At 49.2% G+C, this 24,725-nt stretch overlaps 1 protein-coding gene across 1 annotated transcript; it reads left to right on the plus strand.

Annotated features, from left to right (window-relative positions):
• The first annotated feature begins 1,255 nt into the window (after window positions 1–1,255).
• On the plus strand, window positions 1,256–23,657 carry ZNF274 (zinc finger protein 274). Its single transcript, XM_079724014.1, has 8 exons — window positions 1,256–1,389; window positions 1,812–1,887; window positions 2,620–2,746; window positions 3,533–3,628; window positions 17,498–17,980; window positions 20,679–20,770; window positions 21,790–21,916; window positions 22,324–23,657. Exons 2-8 carry the CDS (start codon window positions 1,855–1,857, stop codon window positions 23,235–23,237), a joined length of 1,872 nt encoding a protein of 623 aa, XP_079580140.1. The 5' UTR covers window positions 1,256–1,389; window positions 1,812–1,854; the 3' UTR covers window positions 23,238–23,657.
• Window positions 23,658–24,725: the final 1,068 nt, after the last annotated feature.

Consider the following 24,725-nt stretch of genomic DNA (forward strand, 5'->3'; position numbering starts at 1 on the left):
AAGGACACCAGATACTGGACTCTGAGGAAGACATGACAATAATTTGTCCTGAGCTCCCAAGAAAGATGAGAGTGGGCTGGGTTCAAGGAAGAAGAGCACACACCAGGTCCTGGGCAGCGAAAGACTTCTCCCATTTCCTAGCTATGGGCATCTCGCTCACAGAAGAGGACACAGGGCCGAGAACCCTGTCCCGCCCACTCCAACTCCCTGATTCTTTGCTTAACCAAACATCAGACAGGCTACCCTGAACCTTCTCCCCAGTAAGCCCCATACGTGTACTTTCTCGTAGAATCCCATTTTAGCAAGAATCCTAAGTCAGTTTATCAAGAATTCCTTGATAAAGCATCTGGATATCTGATCAAACTTCTCATCTCCACTCTCTATCCCAGGTGATATCCCATCACCTGGGCCTGCCTTCAGTAAAAAAGCCTATTATCTTGGTTCAGCCAGAATCCCCCCAGACTTGATGTCTCCTTTTCTTCATTTTCTATCCACCAGTATCCCACACCGCCAATCCTAGGCCATAAATCCCCTCTTATTCTGGTTGTATTCAGAACTGATCTCAGTTCTACACTGGAGTCTCCCTTCCTCGGTTGCAATAGTTTATTGAATAAAATCTACTTTCACCGCTTTAACTTCCGTCTAGCTCTGGTTTGCCGTAGACAACAGCCACACCCCCATCCCTGTGCCTTGGGTCCACTTAACGCTGCCCTTCGCACAACTTGAGTAGACAGTCCTGACCCCCACTCCCCTCCCTGGGCCTGGAGGACATTTAGTCTCACCCCCTGCACACTTTGGGCCACGCCCGTCCCTCTTTTCCTCCCAGGACCTCTGGCAGATTTCAGTCCCGCCTCCAGAACATTTCCCACCCTCCCAATCCGCCCCTTTTTCCTCTCCATTAGACGTGGACGCACTCTTAGCACCGCCCTCTTCCCAGAACTTGGCAGGACTTTAGCCCCGCCCCTCCGCACTTCCGGCCCGCCCCGCCTCCCCCTATGTTGGGTGTGAGCAGAAGCTCGCCCCGCCCCTCAGCACTTCCGGCCCTGCCCCTCCCAAGCTTCTCTTTCTCCACTTCCGGCCGGTCCCATGCGTTGCAGCCCTCGTGGCAGGGCGTGGATCCCTCCAGGCCTGCGTCGTCGCCCACCCAGGTGCTGGGGGCCAGCGGCCTGACTTGCCCCTCCCAAGGCCTCCTCCTGCCCGGCGAGACCGCCGAGGGCGCTCTCCGCCGCCTGGGCTTCGCCTGTCGCCCCGAGTTGGCCGGGCAAGCTGGCCGCCGCCCGCGAGGTGGGGCGCACCGCGCCGCGGGGATGCCTGGGAGTTGTAGTCCAGGCCGGCGCGCTGACGCACTTCGCCGCGGGCCGACGGGCGCCATTGTGCGCCGCGCGCGGGGTGAGTGCGGCGGGAAACTTGCGCCCGTCGGGGGCTCAGTTCTAGGGCCACTCCGCGGGGAGCGCCCAGCCGCGGCCCCTACCACACCAAGCGTAGCAGCCCAGAGGCACCCTCGCCTGCCGTCCTTCCGCCGTGTGGCCTTTAGGGGCAGTGGGAGTCGGGGACTCGGGGCCCAGAGGACGCGGGGCGGGGCCACCCCCTCCCGGCGCTTGCGGGCAGACGGGGCGGGGGGCAACTCCCTCTCGGTGAGGAAGGTGGGAAACCGTCCCTTTGCGTGTTCAAGAGCAGGTGGAGACATTCCTTTAGGGCGTCTTCCGAGGTGGGGAATGGACTTGTCATTTCCCGTTGATTGGGCCGAGGGGGGCGGGGGGCCTTGGCGTAGCACTCACGCCCCTCCCACCTCCCAAATTCGACCTTCTCAGGACTCTGCCCACTCCCACGAGACACGTTGAGGAAGAGGAAGGTATGGCCACCGGGCTTCCGACGGCCTGGTTCCGTGTGAGTAGAGGCTTCTTTCTGAGTTTCTGAGTCTACCCCTGGATTTGGGAGCGGGGGTGGCGGGATGATGGTGGGACACCACCTTCCCTGAGATGCCCCCGGGCCCCGTAGCATCTCGGGAAGGGGAGGGGGAGTGGATGGGAAGAAGAGACCCTCGTGAGTGGAGAGATAGCAAGTTACTTTCCAAGGGAGTGGTTAGAATAGAGGTCCAAGTATGGGGGATACTAATTTACCGTTTAAACTGGAGGTGGCGTGGGGGTATGCATTGTCAGGTCTAAACAGGGATCAGGCTTATATTTAAACAGTACTTTGGCATTAGAGCTTAGTCCCTGAGAGAAGAGAGCTGAGGATGAATCCTTGACAGGTGAAGGAAGTAGAAGCAGTATGGGCAGTGGGTGGGGGCTGAAGGCTGGGGTTTGATGATTCAGCTCACACAATCTGCTAGCAGGAGGTATACACACTGATACAAATGTTGGAATCCCCAGGTCAATAAAAAATGGAGAGGTTTTCAGAGAATGAAAAATCTTCTCCAGCCTCATGGGTTGTCTTCCTTGCTGTGACCTGATAGGGTCAAGCTTGGGCTTGCTGTTTTAGACAAATGCAGGAACTCATGATGAGACACACCTGGAATGCTCAGGTCACCTTGTTGTGCCTACATGTGCTCAGTCAGCCTCCCCTTCCTGTCAGCATGGGTGAACAGGCCCTGGCTGAACACACACCTGTGGGTTTTAGGAACCAGTGACCTTTGAAGATGTGACCCTGGGTTTTACCCCGGATGAGTGGGGAATGCTGGACCTCGAACAGAAGTCCCTGTACAGGGAGGTGTTGCTGGAGAACTACAGGAACCTTGTCTCAGTGGGTAAGGATGGCCTCTTGTGTCAATAAAGATCTGCGCTTTGCAGCACGAATGTGGTGCCTCTGAAGTGTGTGTCTGCTTCGGCTCAGCCTGCAGGGATCCGAGTTCAAGTGTCAAGGCCCTGGAGCCTGAGGGAGAGGCCTTACTCTGTACCCATTGGAAAAGGGCAACTTCACATATAACTTCTGAAGCTTTACCTAGTCCATCCGTCAGAGGCGGGTCTGTTGAATATCCGTTGAATACCAGGGAGGTGGGTCTATCAGGGATGTTTCCAGCTGCCGCAGTGGATGTTTACTGTGTTTGTAACAAGAATTTCAGGACGTGGTATCTGTGTCTGACAGCTCAGGAGTATCATCAGAGACCCTGATCCTTTCCATTTTTCCATGGTTAGTGTGAAGTTTTCCATTCTTAGGTTAGTATATGCATGGCCGTGATGCCAAGCATCATGTCCGTATTCAAGGCAGAAAGAAGGAGAGACGGCAACCCTGGCTAGTTCTCTTTCTACAGCTGTCATACTTACAAAGAAAAAAAAATGCCTTAGGGCCCTAGCTGACAAACTTCCCTTTGTGTCTTGCTGGCCAAAACCAGGTCCCAGTGCCTCCTTTACTGGCAAGAGTCCAGAAAAGCAAGCAGCTGGCAAATGGGATGGGTGGGGTTATTAACACTGCCCTAGACCAGAAGTCATGCCCTAGCAGGGGAGAACACAGGAACAGAATTGCTACAGCAGGAAAGTATTTTCTCCCGAACACAGACCCCCCCCCCAAGCACTGTCTCTTTTCCCTTGGGCAGAACATCAGCTTTCCAAGCCAGATGTGGTATCTCAGTTAGAGGAGGAGGAAGAGCTCTGGTCCGTGGAGAGAGGAATTCCTCGAGACACCTTTTCAGGTGAGAACCAGGCACATGGGAGTCCTGGCACGTGAGTCCTGGTTAGTGAGGAGCTAGTGTTTTAGAAAAGGAGGTGGATGGGGAAAACCCCCAGTGGGGTGTTGTGATGAGTAGCTGCAGACATGCTGAATCAAGCCCTGCATTTTCCTCTGGCTTCAGAATCAGGGGTGTACTGCTTGGGTGAACGTAAACCTGTTGCCGGTGCCGTGTTGGCAGCAGGGGCTCCCTCACCCTGCTTCACTCGTCGTCTAACTGCCCTTCCATCCTGTCATCTCCAGTAACTGGTGTGTGTCTCGGGCTAGATGTTTTAGATACGTTTACATTTACGGATATATGTTTGTTTTGGGGGGGGATGTTTCCATACTCAGTGCAGACAGGTCTCCATCATTCATTGTAACAAATGCAGTGTAGTCCACATTTGATTTTTTGACTTTTTTTGTTTGTTTTTTGCGATACGCGGGCCTCTTACTGTTGTGGCCTCCCCCGTTGGGGAGCACAGGCTCCGGACGCGCAAGCTCAGCGGCCATGGCTCACGGGCCCAGCCGCTCCGCGGCATGTGGGATCTTCCCGGACCGGGGCACAAACCCGTGTTCCCTGCATCGGCAGGCGGACTCCCAACCACTGTGCCACCAGGGAAGCCCTGGATTTTTCTCTTGATGGACATGCAAGTTGTTGCAAAAAACTTCCTCGCATACTTTTTTTTGCAGTCAAGTTATCTTTTTGTAGGTAAGGATTTCTAGAAATGGAACTTAGAATCAACCAAGATGTAAATGAAAAAATCTGGTAGCAACAAACTGTTGCTAAGATCTTTTAAAATACATATAGCTGCTCAAGAACATGAGAGCTCCTTTTCCTTTTCATAAGATACCAGCGATTTATAGTCCTCTTTTAAGATTTGCAGATCTGATGGGAAAAGATATGTTCAGTTTAGTTCATATTTCCCTCATGAAGTTGCACGTATTTTCATAAGTTTACAGATCATCTGTATTTTTGCTTTTGTTAGTTTATGTATTTTCCCTTTTCCTATTTGGTTTGTCTTTGTGTGGTCAGGAGGACTCTATATACTATATGTTATGGATGTTAACACTGCAAATACCAGTCCAACATTTATCTTTTACCTTTATTTAGTCTCCATAAAGAAGTTGTATGATTTCAGATATTTTTTCTTTCAAACCTGTCTTTACTCGTATTCTAGGTTTCATGTCATACATAGGCAGGTTGTACAAATACTTTTGTCAATTGTGGTATTTTTGTAGGGGGTTTTTAGCTGTTTCCTGTAACTGGGTTTTCTTGTGTATATGATGTGGGGCACAAGTTTTTTCAACACTGTTTTCTGACTTGGTTCTTCTGATTATTGGAAACGCCATCTTTATCACAGACTTAATTCCCATAGTCATCACCATGTGCAGGCCTTCTTGGCCCCTTATGCTCCCTTGGTCTGTCAGTGTCTGAGTAAACACCATATTGCTGTACTTATTGTAACTTTACAACAAACTTGGATAAATGGTAGTTCCTCTCATTATTTTAAAAAAAAGAAAACAACACACCTGTTATCTGTTCTCAACCAAATGAACACTCACCATCAGCTTGTCAGGATTCACTGAGAAAATCTTGTTAGAATGTGTCTTACATTTGATTGAATTCAGACATTCCTTGATGCAGAACTGGTCTCAGTTGAGCTTTGGCACAGGTGTACAGAGGGATCTGCTTACCTCACCGTGCTAGTCAGGCCTTCCAAGTGCTGCTGGGAGTTCACTGTAGTTGCTGTTAATCTGCTCAGGTTAATCATCCCTTGCAGTTTTCCTTAGTTGTCGCAGATGAACCTGTCATGCTGCTAAATTCTCTTATTATTTGTAACAGTTTTGTTAGAGTCTCACTAATTTTCTCAGTACAAAGTCATCTTACTGGCAAGTGTAAAGGAGGCAGTTGTATTATTTTACTTCATTTGCATGATCATGTAATTGCATTCATCGTATCTGGTACTTCCATAACACTGGGCTGAGAGTGTGACGATTTGAGTATCTGGTCTTAGACTTAAAAGGGCAAGTCTCTGGGTTTTGACAAGCATGCTGCTGGATTCTGTGATTCAAATCAGTTTTTATCTGGGTAAAGAAATAGTCACCTCACCCTTTCTAATAAATGAAAATGAGTAATAGCCCCAATTTCCCCCCTCCAAAGCGACCATGGGGATTTTCTCATTTGAACAATTAACAGTGACATAATCATAGAAGTGCCCTTGTTGTAATGTGTTGCTGGTGTCTGTTAACATTTTTTTAGGGGTTTTGCATCAATATTCATAAATTAGGTTGGGGAGGTGGGTGGTTTTCTTCTTTGTGTTTGTTATTTTTGGACGCTTCTGTATCAGAGTGTCCTGGCTTTATAAGGAAAACTTCGGGTGTTCTCCCCGCCTTTGTTCTCTGCTCTCATGAAAGTGGCTTCGGAGCAGCCTGTGAAGTGAAGCAGCCTTCGGCTGTGAAGCCTGCACCTGGCCCCATCTTTGGCGATGACCTTCTGTTTGCCACAACATAGACCAGAGTCTCCACTGACTCTTTGTCCCCCTTTCCTGGACTCCTTTGTTAGCCTGATGGCTCAACATTAATATTTTGTTTTTCTTTTCCATATTCACGTCATTCCTTTCATTCTCTACAATGAAAACCTCCCTTCTAACCATGAGCACAGGTCACTAAACCAAACCTTACCTGGAAGGTCCCCAGCAACACAAGCACTTTGTATTCACCCAACATGGTTTCTGTTCCCCCTGGTTGATCCAGCCTCCTAAGGTCTCTTCCCATCTTTGTGGCTCTGGCTTAGGTCTGTGTCTCATCCTCTCTGGAACTTAAGTCCCATGTGGGCAAACCTCCCAGCCATGCAATTCTGGATGGTCTAGTAGTTTCCTAAATCTAGCTGCTGTCAGGGGGGGGGCATTGGGCACCTATGGTTCTGCACATCTCAGGGGACCTGGCCTGACAGGTGACAGGAGATGCAGGGGTGGTGCCCCAGAACAGGAGACCTTGTGCAGGGAGGCTTACCAGGACACTTGCAGGCTAGGCCTGAGGTGATAGGTGCTTAACACATTTCTGCTGTGTCACAAAGAGTCCTTTATGTGATTTTTTTCCTCCACTGCCTCCTCTTTACTTCACAAATATTTGTGGAAGACCTCTTGTGTCCTATGCAATATAAAAAAAACAAAAACAAAAAACTGTACACTTAGGTAGTAAGCCAAAGACCTAACAATCCCTGCCATTGTAGACTCCTTAGTCTAATAGATGACAGCCTTCTACAAACAAGCTACATAGATATAACTGTGTAAACACAAACAGTGGTAAGTACTGAGAAGAAAAAGAACACGGTGTAAAGTAGGGAGCAATGGGGAATTACTCTAGAGGAGTTGGTCAGGTGACAATGCAGGGGTGAGATTTAAGCCGATTCCTGAGGAAAAGAAAGTCAGCAGATGTGTAAGAGTGGTGGGGAAGAGTTTCCAGGTACAAACACTACTTGGGGTTACTGTGAGAATGGAGCAGGCATGGCACATTCTGGGAATGGAAAGTCACCCAGTGGGCTGGGAGGAGGTAACCGAGGTGTACTGACGTGCAAGTTAAGTTTGGCAGAGCACACAGGGCTTCCTGAAAAGGGGGTTTGATTTTCATTGAGTACGTGTGTGGTGTGCTTTTCACAGCTCACTCTGTGAAGATGGAAGGGCACAGACGGAAGCAGGCAGCAGGCTGTGGTACCATCTAGGGAAGAGGTGCTAATACCTGGCCTGAGAGCGTAGCAGTGGGTTGGGGAGAAGCTGGCTCCTCCCCATTCGTAGGCGGATTCAGTGGGGCTAGTTGAGTAACTGACCCAAGAGAGCAAAGGAAAGGAAACTGCTGAGAACTGCTCATAGGTGAAAGCTTCAAGGGATTTCCTGTGACTATTCTTTGTAACATATATATTTACTATATACATTTTTTTTAACGTATCAGTATTTCATTTTAAAAATACAATAACAGCGATATTACGACCCTGGAATTTTTGGCATTAGTCAGTGACGTGGTAAGTCTGATAAAGGCAGAGACTTTTGAAGGGTGGAAATAGAGGTTTTCTTTGGTTTTTATTTTTATGTTGAAATAATTTTAGGCAAACAGTTAGTTGACTAGTACAAAGAAGTACCTAATAGCTTTCACCTAGATTCAAATGTTTTTAGAACTCTCCCATGTCTTGACTGGTTCTGTTAATGAAGTATGAATGAGAGGGGACTTAGAAACACCCAGGTAGAGGTTTGTGAAGCCAGCTGAATGTATCTGCCTGGACCTCCTCCTGAGGCAGTACATAAAAACATGGGAATCAGGTGTTTGGAATGGCCTGCTTTACTATTAAGAGAACCATCTCCTGCAGTGGTCTCTTTCTCCCAGCACTAGTGTAGCTGTGCCTCTCCTCAGTGCAGAGAACTGGAACTGAATGAAAGCTAGGCCTCTCTGATGCAGCTCATTTTGCATGTGTCTTCAGCTCTCCATGACAGTAAAAATGGCAGCATAGGCATTGGTTGAAGTAGAAGGGAAACTGGATAAATGCTGAAGACAGGTATTTATCTTCAAGAAGGCACTAATTTGAAAAGATGCTATGAAGATAAGGAATGTGGAGAAATATCTGATGGCACTCAAATCTCCCGCCTTCTCACTCAGTGTTCTTCAAGAAAGTATTACTATATGTGTGGTTTGGGTGGAAAGCTTGAGACATAATCTAGATTTAAACATTAGGAAAGCAATAAAGACACTATTTTGAAGGTCATGATTGTAGGAAAGCCTGCAGGATATTTAACTTTTTTTGACTGGTTAAGAATTTAAGCAGGAGAAGAGCCCTGCAAATATGAACGTGGCAACTCTCAAATTAGTACAAACATCAGTAGAAAAAAATAGCTTGTACAAGAAGATTTTTTTGCTGGAAGGAAAAGAAGGAAATTCTTCTCCAGATTTCATCCTTTGTGTAGCCTGAGAGGACTCACATGGGCTATATAAAACCAACATGTGGGGGATGTAGGAAATCAATTGTCTTATACAAAGGATAATTCTTTCAAGAACAAGACTAGTGTGAGAAAGCCTATTCTCAGCTCAGCCTTCAAGAGAAAGCTCACACAGGAGACTCACATGCAGACTCACAGGAGACCCTGAATGGAGGAAGTCCTTTTCATCATGAGTTTTCCAACATGAGAACTCAAACATGGAAGAAATCTCAGGAATATAATCATAGCAGGAAAGGCTTCTGGCCTCATATAGTCTGATTTGAGAGAATTCATACTGGACAAAAAATTCCAGTTCTGTTCAATTTGGAAAAATTCTTATACCAAATAATTATATCTGAGAACTCTGAAATCATGGGAACATGATTGCTGTGGAAAGGTTTCATGAATAGCTCTCTTTTTCAGCATCATAGAAGTCATACTGGAGAGTGTCTGAGAAAATAATTAGTGTTAGGAAGGTTTCAGGAGTCACAGAACCCACTGGCAAGAAGCCCTTCAGTAGGAGTCCTCATTGTGTTCAGCATCAGAGGACTCATATGAGAGTAGACTCTCAATGCAACATGCACAGGCAAGTCATTAATCTTAGCTCTCACCTTATTTGACAGAACAACAGAAAAACTTACACTGAAGAGAACCACACTTAATATAAATGAAATGTCTCATTGTTTTTATATCAGGTCATAAGGAAGGCAAACTATGCAAAACTTTGATCACGTAAGGATAGCCATCCCTTGGTATCCATGGGGGATTGTTTCAGACTCCTATGGGTACCAAAATCCGTAGATGCTCAAGTGCCTTACACAAAATGGTGTAGTACAGTGCTCGCTTTGGCAGCACACATACTAAAACTGGAACGATACAGAGAAGATTAGCATGGCCCCTGCATAAGGATGACACACAATTCATGAAGCGTTCCATATTCAAGAAGAAAATAAAGTGGTGTAGTATAGTCAGACATGAAGGGTCAACTGTACAAATATATAGTAAAACATTCTGTTTTTCCAATTTGGGTTCTATTATCTATCTGAACTGAACATCTAGAACAAATGTTAAGTACCATGGGTGAGAGCATGCATCCTTATTTCAGTGTCCCTCATAAGTCCCCAGTTGCTAGGACAATGACTGACTTTCTAGCTCAGGAAACTGTTGAGAGAATAAATGGTTGGAAAATTTTCAAGAGACAAGAGGGAATCTTCAAAGAGGAGACTCTGAAGACTAGGCCAGGCTCTGAGACAAGACAGTGGGTAAGGGATGATAAAGGGAAATCTTAAGATACTGCTACAAAGAACTTTGAGAGGGTCACATCCTTGGGGACGGAGCAAAAGTCTAGAATCTTGAGTGACCATCAAACATGTTTTGGCAGGAATCCAGCCTATCAGGGTGTGGTCACATACTGTGCAGTGTTTATTCAAGAATACTTTATGTTCTCTGTTACCATCCACCTATGTGTTCTCTAGGACCATGTAATCTTAATCCTTTTATCTGGGGACCACTCTCTCTGGTGTCCAGATACAGTCCCTGGAGTAATTTCAAAGCCTGAAGTGCTTTAACTGTTAATTGAATAAGAAGGAAAATAAATGAACTAAGCATTTGACTCAAACCTTTTTTGGCGAAAAAATACTTCCAAAAGTCCTGAGGGAAAATAAGATAAAAGCAGGAATAAATGAGTCAGAAATGAAGAAGAAAAAAAGCCCATTTTCTGGATAGACAGAATAAATAAAAGGCAAGCTAAAAACCTATACAGGGAAAAGAAACTCTATTCAGATATTCAGCAATACATGTAGTTCTCATTATAGTACTTTACCCAACTGTCATAAAGAATAAGCCAGCTCTATGTACTGATATGAAACAATCTCCAAGGAATATATATTTCTTAAAATATATATCTTTTAACATACGTATCTTCACATATATATATATAGATGTACATGGGTTTTTTTTTTCCTTAAAAACATACACACAAACACACACCAAGTATGAACGTGTCAATTGGTTATCATTGGGAGAATATAGAAACTGATAGGATGTAACTGTCTCCCAAGAAGGAAACTGGGTGGGAGGGTGACTTTCCATTTTTAGAGGTGCTGCTGGTAACTATGCTTATAAAATGGAAACGACTGTCTTCTTCCTGCTATGTCACCAGTTCCTGCCACAACGTAGGTGCTCAGTAATTATCTGTTGAGTACAGGAATGAACCAACAGTAAGATGGAAAGATTTCTGGAAAAGTGTAAAGTTGGCAAAATTGGTCCCAGGAGAAATGTTAAAACCACTTTTTCTTAGAACAAAGTGGCCAGTTAGTTGTGTTTCCATATTGACCTGGGCAGTGATTATTTTCCAGCTTCCTGTTAAAAGATAGTTTCCATGGAACATGAGCTACTCAATGACAACACAGGGTGCTATGTTAACAGGTTCTTCTGCAATGTATACATAGCATCGTTCTCACCAAAGCACAAAATGAGAAAAATGTTGAAAAAGAGGAAATACTTGTAGCTTGTAACAATTAACACCTTTTTTAAAAAAAAGCTAATCCTCTGAAATAGTTATAAGAGTTGAGCAGTTCCAACAGATTGCAAATTACAGAAGCTAATAGCTCTGGCTTATACCAGGAATAACCAATTTAACACAGATAGAAGAAAGATTTTGTGAGTGATACTTTTTTGAAATGGAACCTAAGAATAAATTGTTAATGAGCAGGCTCAATAAATTGTTAATAGAGCCTGCTCAGAATGCCATGCAAGACTTAAGTAAGTACTGTAAAAGCACTGACTTCTTCTGAGGGCTTACAAAGGCTAGAAGTGTGTGAAGTCCCTTTCTTAAGTCCCATAAGCCCTCCACAGAAGTGCTGCTGTGGGAGCATGAATGCAAGTCCCTGACCTGGCTGGTCTGGGAAGAAGCAGGTGGGGTGCAAACCAAGTGTCCTCTTACCCCATGGCCTGCTTAGGCTCCTAAGTAAAAGATGGGAACTTTGTAGCAACAGCCATCCTCCCATGATAACTTCAGACGGGACACTCACAGTGCCAGTGAGATTTCCTGAAATTTGAAATATGGGTAAATCCAGACATAAGGCTAAAAGGCCCAAATGTCTTGGTGAACCGTTCACCAAGGCACTTAGTAGCTGTGTTGTGTCAACAAATACTGCTTGAGCACCTGCCAAAATGCCAAGTACTGTTATAGGGGTGGGTCACCACGATGAACAGGGTGGAGAGGCCCCGTCTCACTGGGCTTACATTCATTCCAGAGTAGCCACTAGCACGTGTGGCTGATGAAACATAAACCGACTAAAATGAACTTACCAGTCAGTTCCTCAGTCACACTGGCCGTCTTTCAAATGTTCACTGGTCACCTGCAGCTAATGGCTACTGTGTTGGACAGTGCAGATCTAGAACATTTCCTTCACCAAAGAAAGTTCCACTGGGCAGTGCTGTTCTAGAGGAGGTGGAGAGAGAAATTAGTGAGTCAGATACTTTAAGGTGGCAATCAGTGCTATGAAGAAAAATGAAACAATAGGATATCTATCGGGGAGTGGGGAAGCATGAGTGAGCAATACTAGTTTAGAACTGGGCGGGAAGATAGCTCTGGGATGATGACATCAGAGCTGAGAGCAGCTGGATGGGGAAGGAGATCAAGGTGGAGATGCTAGGAGAGACTATCAGGCAAGTGCAATGACTTCTGGATAAGACACATTTGGGCACGTTTGAGGAAAAGTAAGATAGTTGCTGTGTGAAGCCCTCTTTGGTGTAGAGGGCATAAAAGAAGAGGGTTTGGATCCCAGCTGCTCCCTTCCCCAGTGTGTGGCCTTGGGCCGGTTCCTATCCTCTCCCAGCGTGGACTTCTTTTGTGTAAAGGTTGGACGCTATTGCATAGTGGGGCTGTGGTGGTGTAAAAGCCCAGGTCCTGGGGGGCCTTCATGAAATGGTAGCTACTGTTACTGATTCAAAGACTTTGACTGATGTAAAGATCGCCGTAAGTGGCTTTGGCAGATCCTCCTCTGGGTCTGGCCTAGGGGTTTCCAATGCACGAGACCCAGTTAGCAGCCTTAGCAGTGCAGTGGGGGAGACACGTTTAGAAGGCGAGATAGCAGGGTGCCCAGCAGAGCTGAAGAGAGTGATGGGCAAAGAAGGAGAAAGGGTGAGAGCTGGGGGCATCCTGGACAAGGAGGAAGAGGGACGGGAGTATGCAACAGGGGTGACGGGAGCTGACCCTGCCCCCCAACAAGCTGGTAAAAGATCATTGTAACTAGTTACTATTGTATTTGTGGACTGGTAGCCCTAGTGTACCTGGTTAATCAGTCCGCGTTCACTAGGAAAGTGGGCACTATGAAGGAGGCAGCAGAGAGAAGAAAACGGTACTTAGAAGAAGAAAACAGCGGCTCCCATCAGCCTTTACCATGGTTCATGCAGTACTGGCTTTGGGTCCCTAATCACTTAGGACTTAGGGGAAACTGAGGCCCAGAAGAATTAAGACCCTTGCCCAAAGGCTCAGTGACTTTGTGTAATAGCCCCCCAGCTAGATAGGGAGTTGTGGGGAGGGCACTAAATTGCCCAAACCCCCCCCAGGGTTATTCAGCTGGCGGGTGGAAAGCCAGTACTTGGAGCTGCAGCTGATAGGGATAATTTTATGCAGCCCCAGGCAGGTAGGTGGGTAAGTGGGTGGGTCAGCCAGCCCTGCCTCAGTGAGGTGGAGATCCAGTTTCAGCCTTGTTAGCTGTTAAACACAGCTGTCAAGTGGGGCGAATGCCGTGAGGATTACCTTAGAGGTTTTGGGGAGTGGTCCAAGAGATGAGACGGTTAGAGGACTGAGGAGCCTAGGATGACATTTGCCCATGGGTTTAGAGGCTTGTGGCCATCTCACATACTGCAGAGTACCCTGTAGGTGCTTTATGACAACTGCAGAACCAGTGTCCGCCTGAAGGGCTGCTACAGCAGGGAGAGGGCGGATACACTGGACTCTCAGCACCAAAAACATCGGCAGAGTTCCTGACATCCAAACCCAGACAGGCTCTACAGTTTAAAACAGTTAACACTTTAAGTGAGCATTCAATGCAAGATTCTAAGAAAACACCCTGGTGCCCCCGAGGATAAGAGGAGGAAGTAAATACATGATCAAGATTAAAGGAGAAGGGCTGGGGATGGAGGGGATGAAGTAGAATAAAAAGAACCCAGCGTGGTTTTTTTAAAGGAGAAAGCATTAAGTAAAAATTCCTCTGATTAACCAAGGAGTACAAAACGGAAATTTCAGAACTTAAAAAGCTATGAAGCAATACGGAGACTTAAGTTTGTTCTTAAGTGTCACGCATGATTATTGCTCAAAATGGTGCCTGTGGCCCAGCACGGAGCCGCTAGGGAGCCCCACGCCCACCCCTTGTGGGGGCTGCTTCTCAGGCCAGTGTTGCTGAGATTCTGGTATAAACTCCTATCCCTGGCTTCCCAAGTTATCCTCAGAGAGAAATTCCAACGAAGCCTTAAGAGCTGTTAAGAGCTGTAAGTGAAAGAAAAGTGAACTAAGCTTTCAAATCAAGAATGACCGGGTTGCGGGGGCGGGGTGTGTGTGTGGAGATAACCCTCCAGAAATCCTAAGGAACAGGAAGGGAACTAAATGCTCAAGATAACGCAGATATGAATTGGGCGGGCAAGCCTCCCGATGAAACGAACTCAAAACCTTATTTGGGAGGAAGTGGGGGGAAGAGGTTAGAAATGGGAGATCAAATGCCTGTCATGATTTTTATCAAGGAAAAAGTCACTTTAAACGTAGGAAAGAAGTGACTGGCAGCGGCCGGTAAGTCATAGTATGGCCCAGGACCTGTTTTTCAACCCTGGAGCGCCCAAGGCCAGTCTGGGGTGGCGGGGCGGCCCCACCCGGCACTGGGCGACTCCTGACCCCGAGCTGACTCACTCCTCGGATAGCGCGCCAGCAACGGGCGACGCCCGTGAGGTCCGTGGAGGCCGCCGCCGACCCGAAGTGTGTAGTCAGGAAATTCCGAGAAGGGAAGACAAAGCCGTAAGGAGACAGGGGAAGAGTGTGGGGGCGGGGGAGGAAAGTGGGTGGGGAATCCGGGTGCTCGTTGCTCGCGGGGAAAGCGGCCGCGCTCCCTCACCCCGCGTCACCCAACGGGGAAGACCTGCAGCTCGGATAGGTGTGTGTGGAGGCTCCGCCGGCGTCGCCCCAGGACGCGTCCACTGTCGCCGGGGAGGCCGGGAGAGAACGCGAGTGGAGGCCAGAGGCGAAAGCCCCACCGGTAGCCGACCGGCCGCCATCCTGCCAAGGGCCTCAGGCGAACCCAAACCCTCAACATGGCGGGGCCGGAAGTCCGAGGCGTGGAGGCTCCTGGGAATTGTAGTGAGGAGGGTGCCTGACGCACTTCCGTCCAGGCCGGAAATCGCGGCCCCGCGCTCCTGGAGCTCTGAGAGGAGCGAGTGAGGCTTCAGGGTGGGCGGGGTGGGGCATGGGCCTTTTACTGCTTCACCCTTTGGAGGAGGGGCCCGGCGCGCTCCGCGGACTCTGCCAAAGCTAGCTCCTCAGCAGCCAACGCTGTCTGATAAGTGCGCCCGGTGGCCGACGTGGCAGGTGCTTGGGAGGCCGCAGACGGCGAGGAAAAGCACAGAGGCAGCGTGTGCAGGGAGCCGCTGCTCCTAATCGCCTCCTGAGTCTTTTTTTTTTTTTTTTTTTTTTTTTTAACGCAATTGCAATTACTCCACAGTAGTGTGAGCAGAGTTGCTCCTGTGCTCCAGGCATAGAAAGCCAAATTCTGACAGCAGGAGTTTGCAGCAAAGTAAGAGGTTATTGCGTGGAGACAAGTCTCAGATCCACTCCAACTTGGTCTTTGACTTAGGAGTGTTTTAAAGGAAGAACTGAGAGTCTAGGGTTAATCATCGTTTTGTGACATTACTTAATCGTGGTTTCAGAAGTCATCATGTCTCTGGTTTAGGATTCTCTGGCCAGGTGGTCCATGGTTCCAGGATCTGTTAGCTCATATTACCGTGAAGAGACAACTTGAATTTGTACTTTAATGATATTATCAATCACAGCAGTATTGGTCATCTGACACTGGTTGATTGATGTTCAGTTAGCACAGGATTGAGGTCAGCAGGGACAAGAAAGGGGATAAAGTTTTGGATAACAGAGGTTAATCATAAACTCGGCAGGGGAATCGGTTTTAGGAGGACTCATTCAATAGTAATTTCCTGTTCTGCTTCTTACTTCATGTGACAGGAACATTCCTATGTTGTCATAATCCCCCTAAAACCAGTGTATTAATTTTTTTAATGCTTACATGGAAATCTTTCACAATTTTCTTGACCTGTGTTTTAACACTACCTGTGTCTTCCAGTTTTATTTCATCATTTACCACATTGCTAGGAAGTGAGTGTTGTGGAAATAAAGACCGCTCAGAGGAGGACATGCAGAGGCTGCTTACTCAGAGCCCAGCCTAGCAAGGGGGCAGCCACCGTCCCTTATGTTTGGTAGAGACTAAGGCAGGCTGGGAGGGGGAAGATTCATAGTGGGAAAAAGGAGAAGGTTCTGATTGGAGATTGTTGGCTTGGGGTCAAAAAGAAAACTCTATAAAACAGAAATCTAACCAAAAATAAATCATAGTCTGTGTTATTTACTTTTTTTTAATTTATTTTTTTAAACCTCTAAGTCATTTAGAATTAGCATTTCTTCTTGGAGTTACAGAGAGCTTTCCTTAGCATTTCAGGACCATCCTGGAGTTCTGTTCAGCAAATGCTCTGTGGACTCTATGACAAGACCCAGCGTCCCTGCCTTTCCCAGACATCCTTGTTCTTGGCCCCCATGGAGGTGGGATCAGGTTCTGTTCCCCTCATGGCTGCAGGCATATACAGCATAACAATTCTTGTTATCTCTTGGTCTTTTTTTTCCTTCTATGTTGAGATATAATTTATATACCATAAAGTTCACCCTTTGAATGTATACAATTCAGTGGTTTTTACTATGTTCACAAGGCTGTGCAACCATCAGTATGATCTAACTTCAAAACAGTTTCTACATCCCAAAGAAGAAACCCTGTATCCATTAGCCATCACCCCAAAGCCCTTCAATTCCCCCATCTCCTGGAAACCCCTCATCTGCTTTCTGTCTCTATATATTTGCCTATTTTGGGCATTTCATATAAATGGAATTATACAGTATGGGGCCTTTTGTGTTTGGCTTCTTTCACTTAGCATAATGTAGTCAAGGTTCATCCATGCTGTATAGCTAGACCATATTTTGTTTGTCCATTTATCGTTTGATGGACATTTGAGTTGTTTTCCCTTTTTGGCAATTATGAATAATGCTGCTGTGAACATTTTTTTTTTTTTTTTTTTTTTTTTGCGGTACGCGGGCTTCTCACTGCTGTGGCCTCTCCCGTTGCGGAGCACAGGCTCCGGATGCGCAGGCTCAGCGGCCATGGCTCACGGGCCCAGCCGCTCCGCGGCATGTGGGATCTTCCCGGACCGGGGCACGAACCCACATCCCCTGCATCGGCAGGCGGACTCGCAACCACTGCGCCACCAGGGAAGCCCTGTGAACATTCTTGTACAAGTTTTTGTGTTGACACATGGTTTCAGTTCTCTTCGACTGAAACTCCCGGATCATGATATAACTCTGTGTTTAACTTTTGGAGGAGCTGTCAGACTGTTTTGCAAAGTAGTATAGCAGTCTGTATTCCTGCTAACAGCGTACGAGGGTTCCAATTTTTCCACATCCTCACCAACAGTTGTTACCACCCATCTTTGATAATAGCCATCCTAGAGAGTATGAAGTTGTATTTCACAGTGGTTTTGACTTGCATTTTCCTGGTGGTTAACGATGTTGCTCACCTTTTCATGCATTTTTTGGCCATCTGTCTTGCTCTGCTTTTGACTTACAGAGTGTCCTGAGGCTCCGTTGGACCCTCAGTTCCATCCTTTTCCTGCTGGGAATCCCCTGATGAAGATCGAGGTTGTTGAAATCCTCACACTGAACGAGGAGGTGGCTCTTCCCCGGAACGCCCAGATCCGCGCCCTCTATGCTGAAGATGAGGGCCTGAGCCCAGACATCCTCAGGGAGCCCACTCAACATCTGGATAAGCATCTAACTGACCCTGAGACCGCTCACCAGAGGTTCCGGGGGTTCCGCTTTGAGGAGGTGGCAGGGCCCCGAGAAGCCCTGGCCCGGCTGCGTGAGCTGTGCCGCCAGTGGCTGCGGCCCGAGGTTCACTCCAGGGAGCAGATACTGGAGCTGCTGGTGCTGGAGCAGTTCCTGGGCGCGCTGCCCGGGAAGCTCCGGATGTGGGTGGAGTCGCAGCACCCAGTGGACTGCCAGGAGGCAGTAGCCCTGGTGGAAGATGTGACCTGGATCTCTGAGGAGGAAGGTGAGTGCAGTGGAAGAGTGGGGAGACAGCAGTTCCTGTGAAGGCATCTTGGAGGGTGGGGGCGAAGGAACCCCAGGCTTCCTGGGAGGGGGAGGGGAAGGCTGGTGCCCACTCCATCTACACCAAGGGCATCTGCTTCCCCCGCCCTCCCCCAACCCCAGTTCAGGAATCAGAGCTTTAGATACTTGCTTGCTGACGTACCTGTCACTACCCCTGGGCCAAGGCTCTGAGAATGGCCTTCTCTCTGGACCCTTTTGTGGAAATGGAAGGTCTCAGGCCCCACGTCAGAGCTGCTGAAACCCTTGGGTGAGGCCTGGCACTGCGTTCTTTAATGAGCCCTCCACACATTTCTGATGGAAGCCAGCAGATAATGTGCTTCATTTTCATCCCTCTGGGATCGCTGCCATATCAGTATCAGTCACAGAGGTTTTGTATTTCTGGTACGCCTTCTCTTTTTTTTTTAAATATTTATTTATTTATTTTACTATTTGGTTACACTGGGGCTTAGTTGCGGCACGTTGGCTCCTTAATTGCCGCTCGCGGGCTCCTTAGTTGCGGCAGGCGGGCTCCTTAGTGACAGCATGCGAACTCTTAGCCGTGGCATGCATGTGGGATCTAGTTCCCTGACCAGGGATCGAACCCGAGCCCCCTGCATTGGGAGCGCGTAGTCTTATAACCACTGTGCCACCAGGGAAGTCCCTTGGTGTGCCTTCTAACATCATACACTCAGTGGAGGCTGTGGATAAAGTGGTGACCGAGATAGGACTCATGGACTTATGAGCTAAGCAAGCCTCCGATCTAGAAAGAAAGACGGGAGTCTGACAAATGAACGTGTGTTTGACGGTGGTGGGGTAGAGAGGGTACCGGTGGTGGTGGGCCAGGGAGACGGCACAGGTTTGGGACGTATTTGGGAGCCAGCCTCCATGAGGCTTGATGTCCATCAGGCTGAGTTCCATGGAGCACGGACACTGCTTTGTGTGTCTGTGACGGGTACCGGGAAGATGTTTCTTGAGTGAATGAATGATTGACTGATTGACTCTGATGCTTGAAGAGGAGGGGGGAATCTGAGGCTGGATGGTGGGGTGCAGAGAAGAGGGCTTCCTGGATAAGCAGGTGCGGGGAAGGAGAGGGCCAGGCGGCAGTGGGAGTGGTCTCTTCCACAGGCACCGAGTGTGGGGTGCTGTTGTCTGCAGGGTGAGGGCCCCAAAGTTATCCACATTGGAACCCCTTGAACCTCACATGGCAAAAGGCACTTCGCATGTGTGATTAAGTTAAGGATCTTGAGGTGGACGGATTATCCTGGATCATTTGGATGGGCCCAATGTCATGAGGGTCCTTATGAGAGGCAGGCAGGAGGGTCAGAGTCAGAATAGGAGATGTGAAAACTGAGGCAGGGGTGATGCAAGGAAAGTGTCACGAGCCGTGTATTTTACACAGCCTGTAAAAACTGGAAGGAGCAAGGAGTATGTTCTCCCTGAAGCCTCCGGCAGGAATGCAGCCCTGTGAACACTTTGATTTTAGCCCTGTGAGGCTTGTGTGTCAGGCTTCTGATCTCCGTAATTGTAAGACAGCAAATTTGTGTTATTTTGAGCCACTGGCATGGCAGCTTGTTACAGCAGCACTAGGAAACTAATATAGGTGCCAGGGAGGCAGTTGTCGAGCTCATTGAGATGAAAGGCAGTGAGTCCGTTTCACACCTTGGGGGTGAATGAAACCAATTAGTGTTACAGGGGACGACGAAAGAGGCCTTCCAGGGAACCCTATGAGTCCTGCGTTTGTGGTTAGCATGTCCATTGAACCTCTTGGGCATGACTGCCACAAGCCTTACACAGAGTGGCCCAAGGGAGAAGGACAATATATTGAAAAAGTCTAAGGGTGATGCAGCTTCAGGCATGGCTAGACCCAGCAGCTCCACTCGTCTTCACGACCCGTCCTCTCTGCTATATCATACTTCTGCTGGCCTCTGATGGCTTCACTCAAAGGCACTGTTTCCATGCAGGGGCTCCCAGGATGGAATTTCTCTTTCCTAAATGTTCCAACAGATGCTCCTTTGGCTCTGATTGGCTGGCTGGGGGGCCCATGTTCATCCCTGATCCAATCATTTTGGCCAGGAGGAAGCAATGGCCTGGTGGGCCAGCCTGGGTCACATCGTGTGTCCCCCTTGATAGTGGGGTGGCGTCATCATTATAGAAGCCCAAGGACCATGTGGGGATACATAGGGAAAGTCAGACGTTAAAGAGCCATGGTCAAGAGGGGCCATAAAGCCAGGCACAGCTGTTTTCTGAGGTGGAAGAAACTTGGTAAAATTTGCATCGAGATGAGTTTGGGGGAATGAGTCTGGTCCTGGGGCCAGGGGAAGCTCCCCACTCTGTGGGGTAACAGGAAGGAAGGATGAAGGGCTGGAGGGCGTGGAGGCCAGAAATGGGGTCTTTGTCTCTGAGGAGAAGGTGTGAGGCCAGCTGCTGAGGTGAGTGTGGCGGTGAGGCAGCTACTTCGGTGGAGGGATGGGCCCGGAACAGTCCTTCGAGGGCGAGTGGGTGGGACCCACGGTGGGGACAGTGGCGCCCTTTGGTCACACACATGGGGATGTGGGCACAGGCTTTGGGAGAAGAATGGGGGGCACAATAAGCTATGGGTCCCGGAGACAGACGTGGGCTCTCCTTGCCCCACCTAGCCCCGCGCTCCCGTCTCTTCCCAGCACCGCCCACCCAGGGCCCCACCAGCTCTCTCCAGACCACAGCTCAGCAGGAGGAGGACGTGGCCACCAGGCTGGCGAAGGCACTGCCTGAGGTGAGTGGGGAGTGTCCCCCTTTCCTTCTCTGGTCCCAGCATCCCCTGCAGGCCTCCCACGGGCAGGCCTTTCAGAGTTGCTGAGTGTGGAGGGCAGGCCTGCCCTCCGGCGACTGCGGTGTCACTGGAGACCGTGACAGGGCCCAGTGGCCAGGAGTCAGGAAGTCTGCAGGGGGGAGGGGGAGGAGCCAACTCCAGATCAAGGCTGGATCCCAGTTAGGACAAGAGAGGCTTCATCCCTCAGAAGCGCAGAGCCGGGCGTTTATAACTGAAACAAAGCCTGGGATTTGCTTCCAAACAGTCAGAGCTGGGGTGTAGACGAAATAGGACTGGCCCTGTCTTGCTGACTGTGGAGGCTTAGAGAGCAGCCAGTGATGGTGTCTGTGTGATCTTGGTCGGGGCTTACATCTGGCCTGAGCGTAGGCGTGGATTTACCAGCTCTCGTGTCATGAGTGGTCGGTGCAGGCTTCAGGCACAGCTGTGTTCGGGGGCTCCAGCCTCTTCCTTCTCAAGCAGGCTCTGCCCCTTTTGGGCAAAATGCCTCCCGGATCCAGACGGAGGGCGGTGGGAAGCCTCTTCCTCCCGGAGTGCCGGTCAGCTCCTCGGAAAGGACTCATCACGGTGCGGCCCAGGCAGCCACCCCACCCCCAGGCAACCCCTGTCCCCATGGGGAGGGGCTGTTCCAGAGTGGGGTATGCCCAGGGAGGTGCAAGGCTGGCCCGAGGGTTGGTCTCCGGCGGGAAGTCATGGGCAAAGGGTAGAGGCAGTTTGTTTGTGGCACTTTGTAGTTCCTTGTGAAGTAGGGCTCTTCCTCCAGCCTGGGCCCCAGGCTCTGGTTTTGTGAGAACAGACCCATTGGACTTTCTACAGGCCCCAGTCAGTGTTTCCAAGCAAACCCCCAAAGCTGGGGCATCCCCAGCACGGCGAGCTCTGTCGGAATGTCCCCGCCAGCCTCTCTTCTGTCCCCACCAAGGACTCCCTGACCCTCCTGCTGAACTACAAGGTGTGTGACATTGCAGGAACCGGTGACCTTCCTGGACGTGGCTGTGGACTTCAGCAGGGAGGAGTGGGGGCTGCTGGACCCGACACAGAGGACCGAGTACCACGACGTGATGCTGGAGACCTTTGGACACCTGGTCTCTGTGGGTAAGGCCCCTCCACGCTTCCGGGACTGGGATGCCATGGGGGCTCTGGTCTGGGCTTACACACTCTCTGGGCCCTGGACATGCCCTCGAGTCCCCTGCACTGTCCAGGGCCTTTAGCTGACACTGTACATCTGGAGGGGTGGGACTCGTATGAACAGAGGCAGCCTCAGGTCCAGTGAAGGACTGACTTGCTGTCCACCCTGAGGGTGAAGGAGAACAGGGACTCTGAGAGCTTCGCCCACGCTCGGTGTGCCGCTCTTTGCTGCTCCACTGCTTTCAGTCTCCCTCCCCAGGGTGCATGACTGTACTTGGGGGAAAACACAGCTTCTGGATATTTAATTATGTTGTACTGTCGACCCGTTTTAGCACTTTCTGTTTACAGTATCTGTACCTTTGTGTTTCTTTCAGGGTGGGAGACTACTCTGGAAAGCAAACAGTTAACTCCAAACCCCAACACGCCCGAGGAAGAGCCAGCCTGCCACCTGAAAGTGGAGGAATTCTCGAGGGATGACGCCCAGCCCTCTACCTCAGGAGACACCTTGCAGGCTGGGGCCCCAGAGGTCTTGGACACAGCGTTGAAACCAGTAGTGCTCACTCAGGAAAAAACCCTCCCTCAGAAGCCACCCGGTGAAAGCCCCAAACCCCAGGCAAGCACAGGTCCCGCCACAAGCCACATCTCCCTTCAGAAGATCATTTCTAGAAAACGCTTGCGCAAGCGTGACCCCAGGGTCAAAAAGATGACACACAACCCCTGTGTAAAACTTCATCAGAAGAGCTGCAGCAGGGCAAAGGACCAGGAGAGCGGGAGCTGTGGGAGGACCTTACCCCGGAGCACTCAGCAGATCACGTTTACGCGAATTCACAAAGGGAGCCAGGTGTGCCGATGCAGCGAATGCGGGAAAACCTTCCGGAACCCCAGGTACTTCTCCGTGCATAAAAAGATCCACACGGGAGAGAAGCCCTACGTGTGTCCGGACTGCGGGAAGGCATTCGTGCAGAGCTCCTCCCTCACGCAGCATCAGAGGGTTCACACTGGGGAGAGACCCTTTGAGTGTCACGAGTGTGGAAGGACTTTCAACGACCGCTCGGCCATCTCCCAACACCTGCGGACTCACACCGGGGCCAAGCCCTACCCATGTCAGGACTGTGGCAAAGCCTTCCGCCAGAGCTCCCATCTCATCAGGCATCAGAGGACTCACACCGGCGAGCGCCCCTACACCTGTAACAAGTGCGGAAAGGCCTTCACCCAGAGCTCGCACCTGATAGGGCATCAGAAAACGCACAGCGGGGTGAAATGCAAGAAGAAACAGCCTACCTCGTAGCCCTCAAGCCAGGTGAAGAGACATTGCCTTTGAAGCCTGATCCTGCAGTGTCACATGAGCGAGCCTGGTTGAGATTCGGGACTGAATGTGGAAAGCCTTGAGTGATGAAGTTCTCAAGACCAAAGGATGACCAGGGAGACCGCCCTGCACGTAAGTCAGTAAGAAAAGCAGTGGGGACTATCGCTAATGAATACATCAGTTGGAAAAACATTTAATTTTTCGCTTAGTTGATTTGCCATTTTAATTTGTTCGTTGGTTATTAAAAGTGATATTAGTGAAACCTGAAAATGCTTATAATCTAAGTTTAAAAAGCCAGGTACCAAAAAGTCTGTGCACTGATACTATATTTGTGGTAAAGTATTTATGCATATGGACAAGGATTGAAAGAGAACATAGATAAATAAACTATATATTTCTGTGGTAGGATCTCCGTGTGTTTTTTCCCACCTATTTGATTAAACGTCTTTTCACTAATGACTTGATTAAAAGAAGCAATGTTAAAACAAAAGGGGTGGGCCCTGGGTAGACCTGGGAAGTTGTGCTGGGGTAGATAAGGGGAGTGGAGGCCAAGGCAGGTGAAGGAAGTGCTCTGGGAGCATGATCAGCAGGTGGCAGGGCAGGTGGTTGCACGAACCTCCTTCAGATGAATGGACATCTGTCAGGATTATATGAGGAGCCTGGATGATGAGCTGGAGGATGATCAACCAAGGGAATGGTGGATGATGCCAGCAGGAGGGCCAGCAATGCCCTAGTCTCATGGCAGGAGCCTCTGTACTCACCACTCTCACTAAAAAAAACCTGAAGGTAATAAATGCTGAGTTAGGAAAGATTTAAGGCTATGGATAACTTAATATCATAAGTTGACTTCTTCAGAAGGTCAGAGAAACTCATCTCTGAGGTGAATGGAAGAGTTTCCACTTTCCTTAACGTAGGATGAAATGATGCAGGATTTGAATATACATGCGACTTCCCTGCTGGTCCAGTGGTTAAGACTCCACACTCCCAATGCAGGGGGCCTGGGTTCGATCCCTGGTCAGGGAACGAGATCCCACATGCGTGCCGCAACTAAGAGTTTGCATGCCACAACTAAAAGATCCCCCATGCCACAACTAAAGATCCTGCATGCCACAACGAAGATCCTGCGTGCTGCAACTAAGACCTGGTGCAGGGCTTCCCTGGTGGCGCAGTGGTTGGGAGTCCGCCTGCTGATGTAGGGTACGCGGGTTCATGCCCCGGTCCGAGAGGATCCCACATGCTGCGGAGCGGCTAGGCCCGTGAGCCATGGCCACCGAGCCTGCGCGTCCAGAGCCTGTGCTCCGCAGCGGGAGAGGCCCGTGTACGGCAAAAAAAAAAAAAAAAAAAAAAAGACCTGGTGCAGCCAAATAAGTAAATAAACTGGTGGCTCCTAATCTTTCCCCAGCCCCACGTAATTCACACTTGTACCACTCAGCATTTCAGTCATAAATTTGCCATCAGGGCTCAGAATGT

Source organism: Hyperoodon ampullatus (genome assembly GCF_949752795.1).
Source record: "Hyperoodon ampullatus genome assembly, chromosome: 18".
NCBI lineage: Eukaryota > Metazoa > Chordata > Mammalia > Artiodactyla > Ziphiidae > Hyperoodon > Hyperoodon ampullatus.

What these genes read in the sequence shown, in the direction of transcription:
- ZNF274 (XM_079724014.1), top strand. Translation starts at nt 1,855, where the DNA reads ATGGCCACCGGGCTTCCGACGGCCTGGTTCCGT. An exon ending in TCCTCGAGACACCTTTTCAG is followed by an intron (nt 3,629 to 17,497) that starts GTGAGAACCAGG and finishes TTTGACTTACAG; the next exon opens with AGTGTCCTGAGGCTCCGTTG. An exon ending in TGGCGAAGGCACTGCCTGAG is followed by an intron (nt 20,771 to 21,789) that starts GTGAGTGGGGAG and finishes GTGACATTGCAG; the next exon opens with GAACCGGTGACCTTCCTGGA.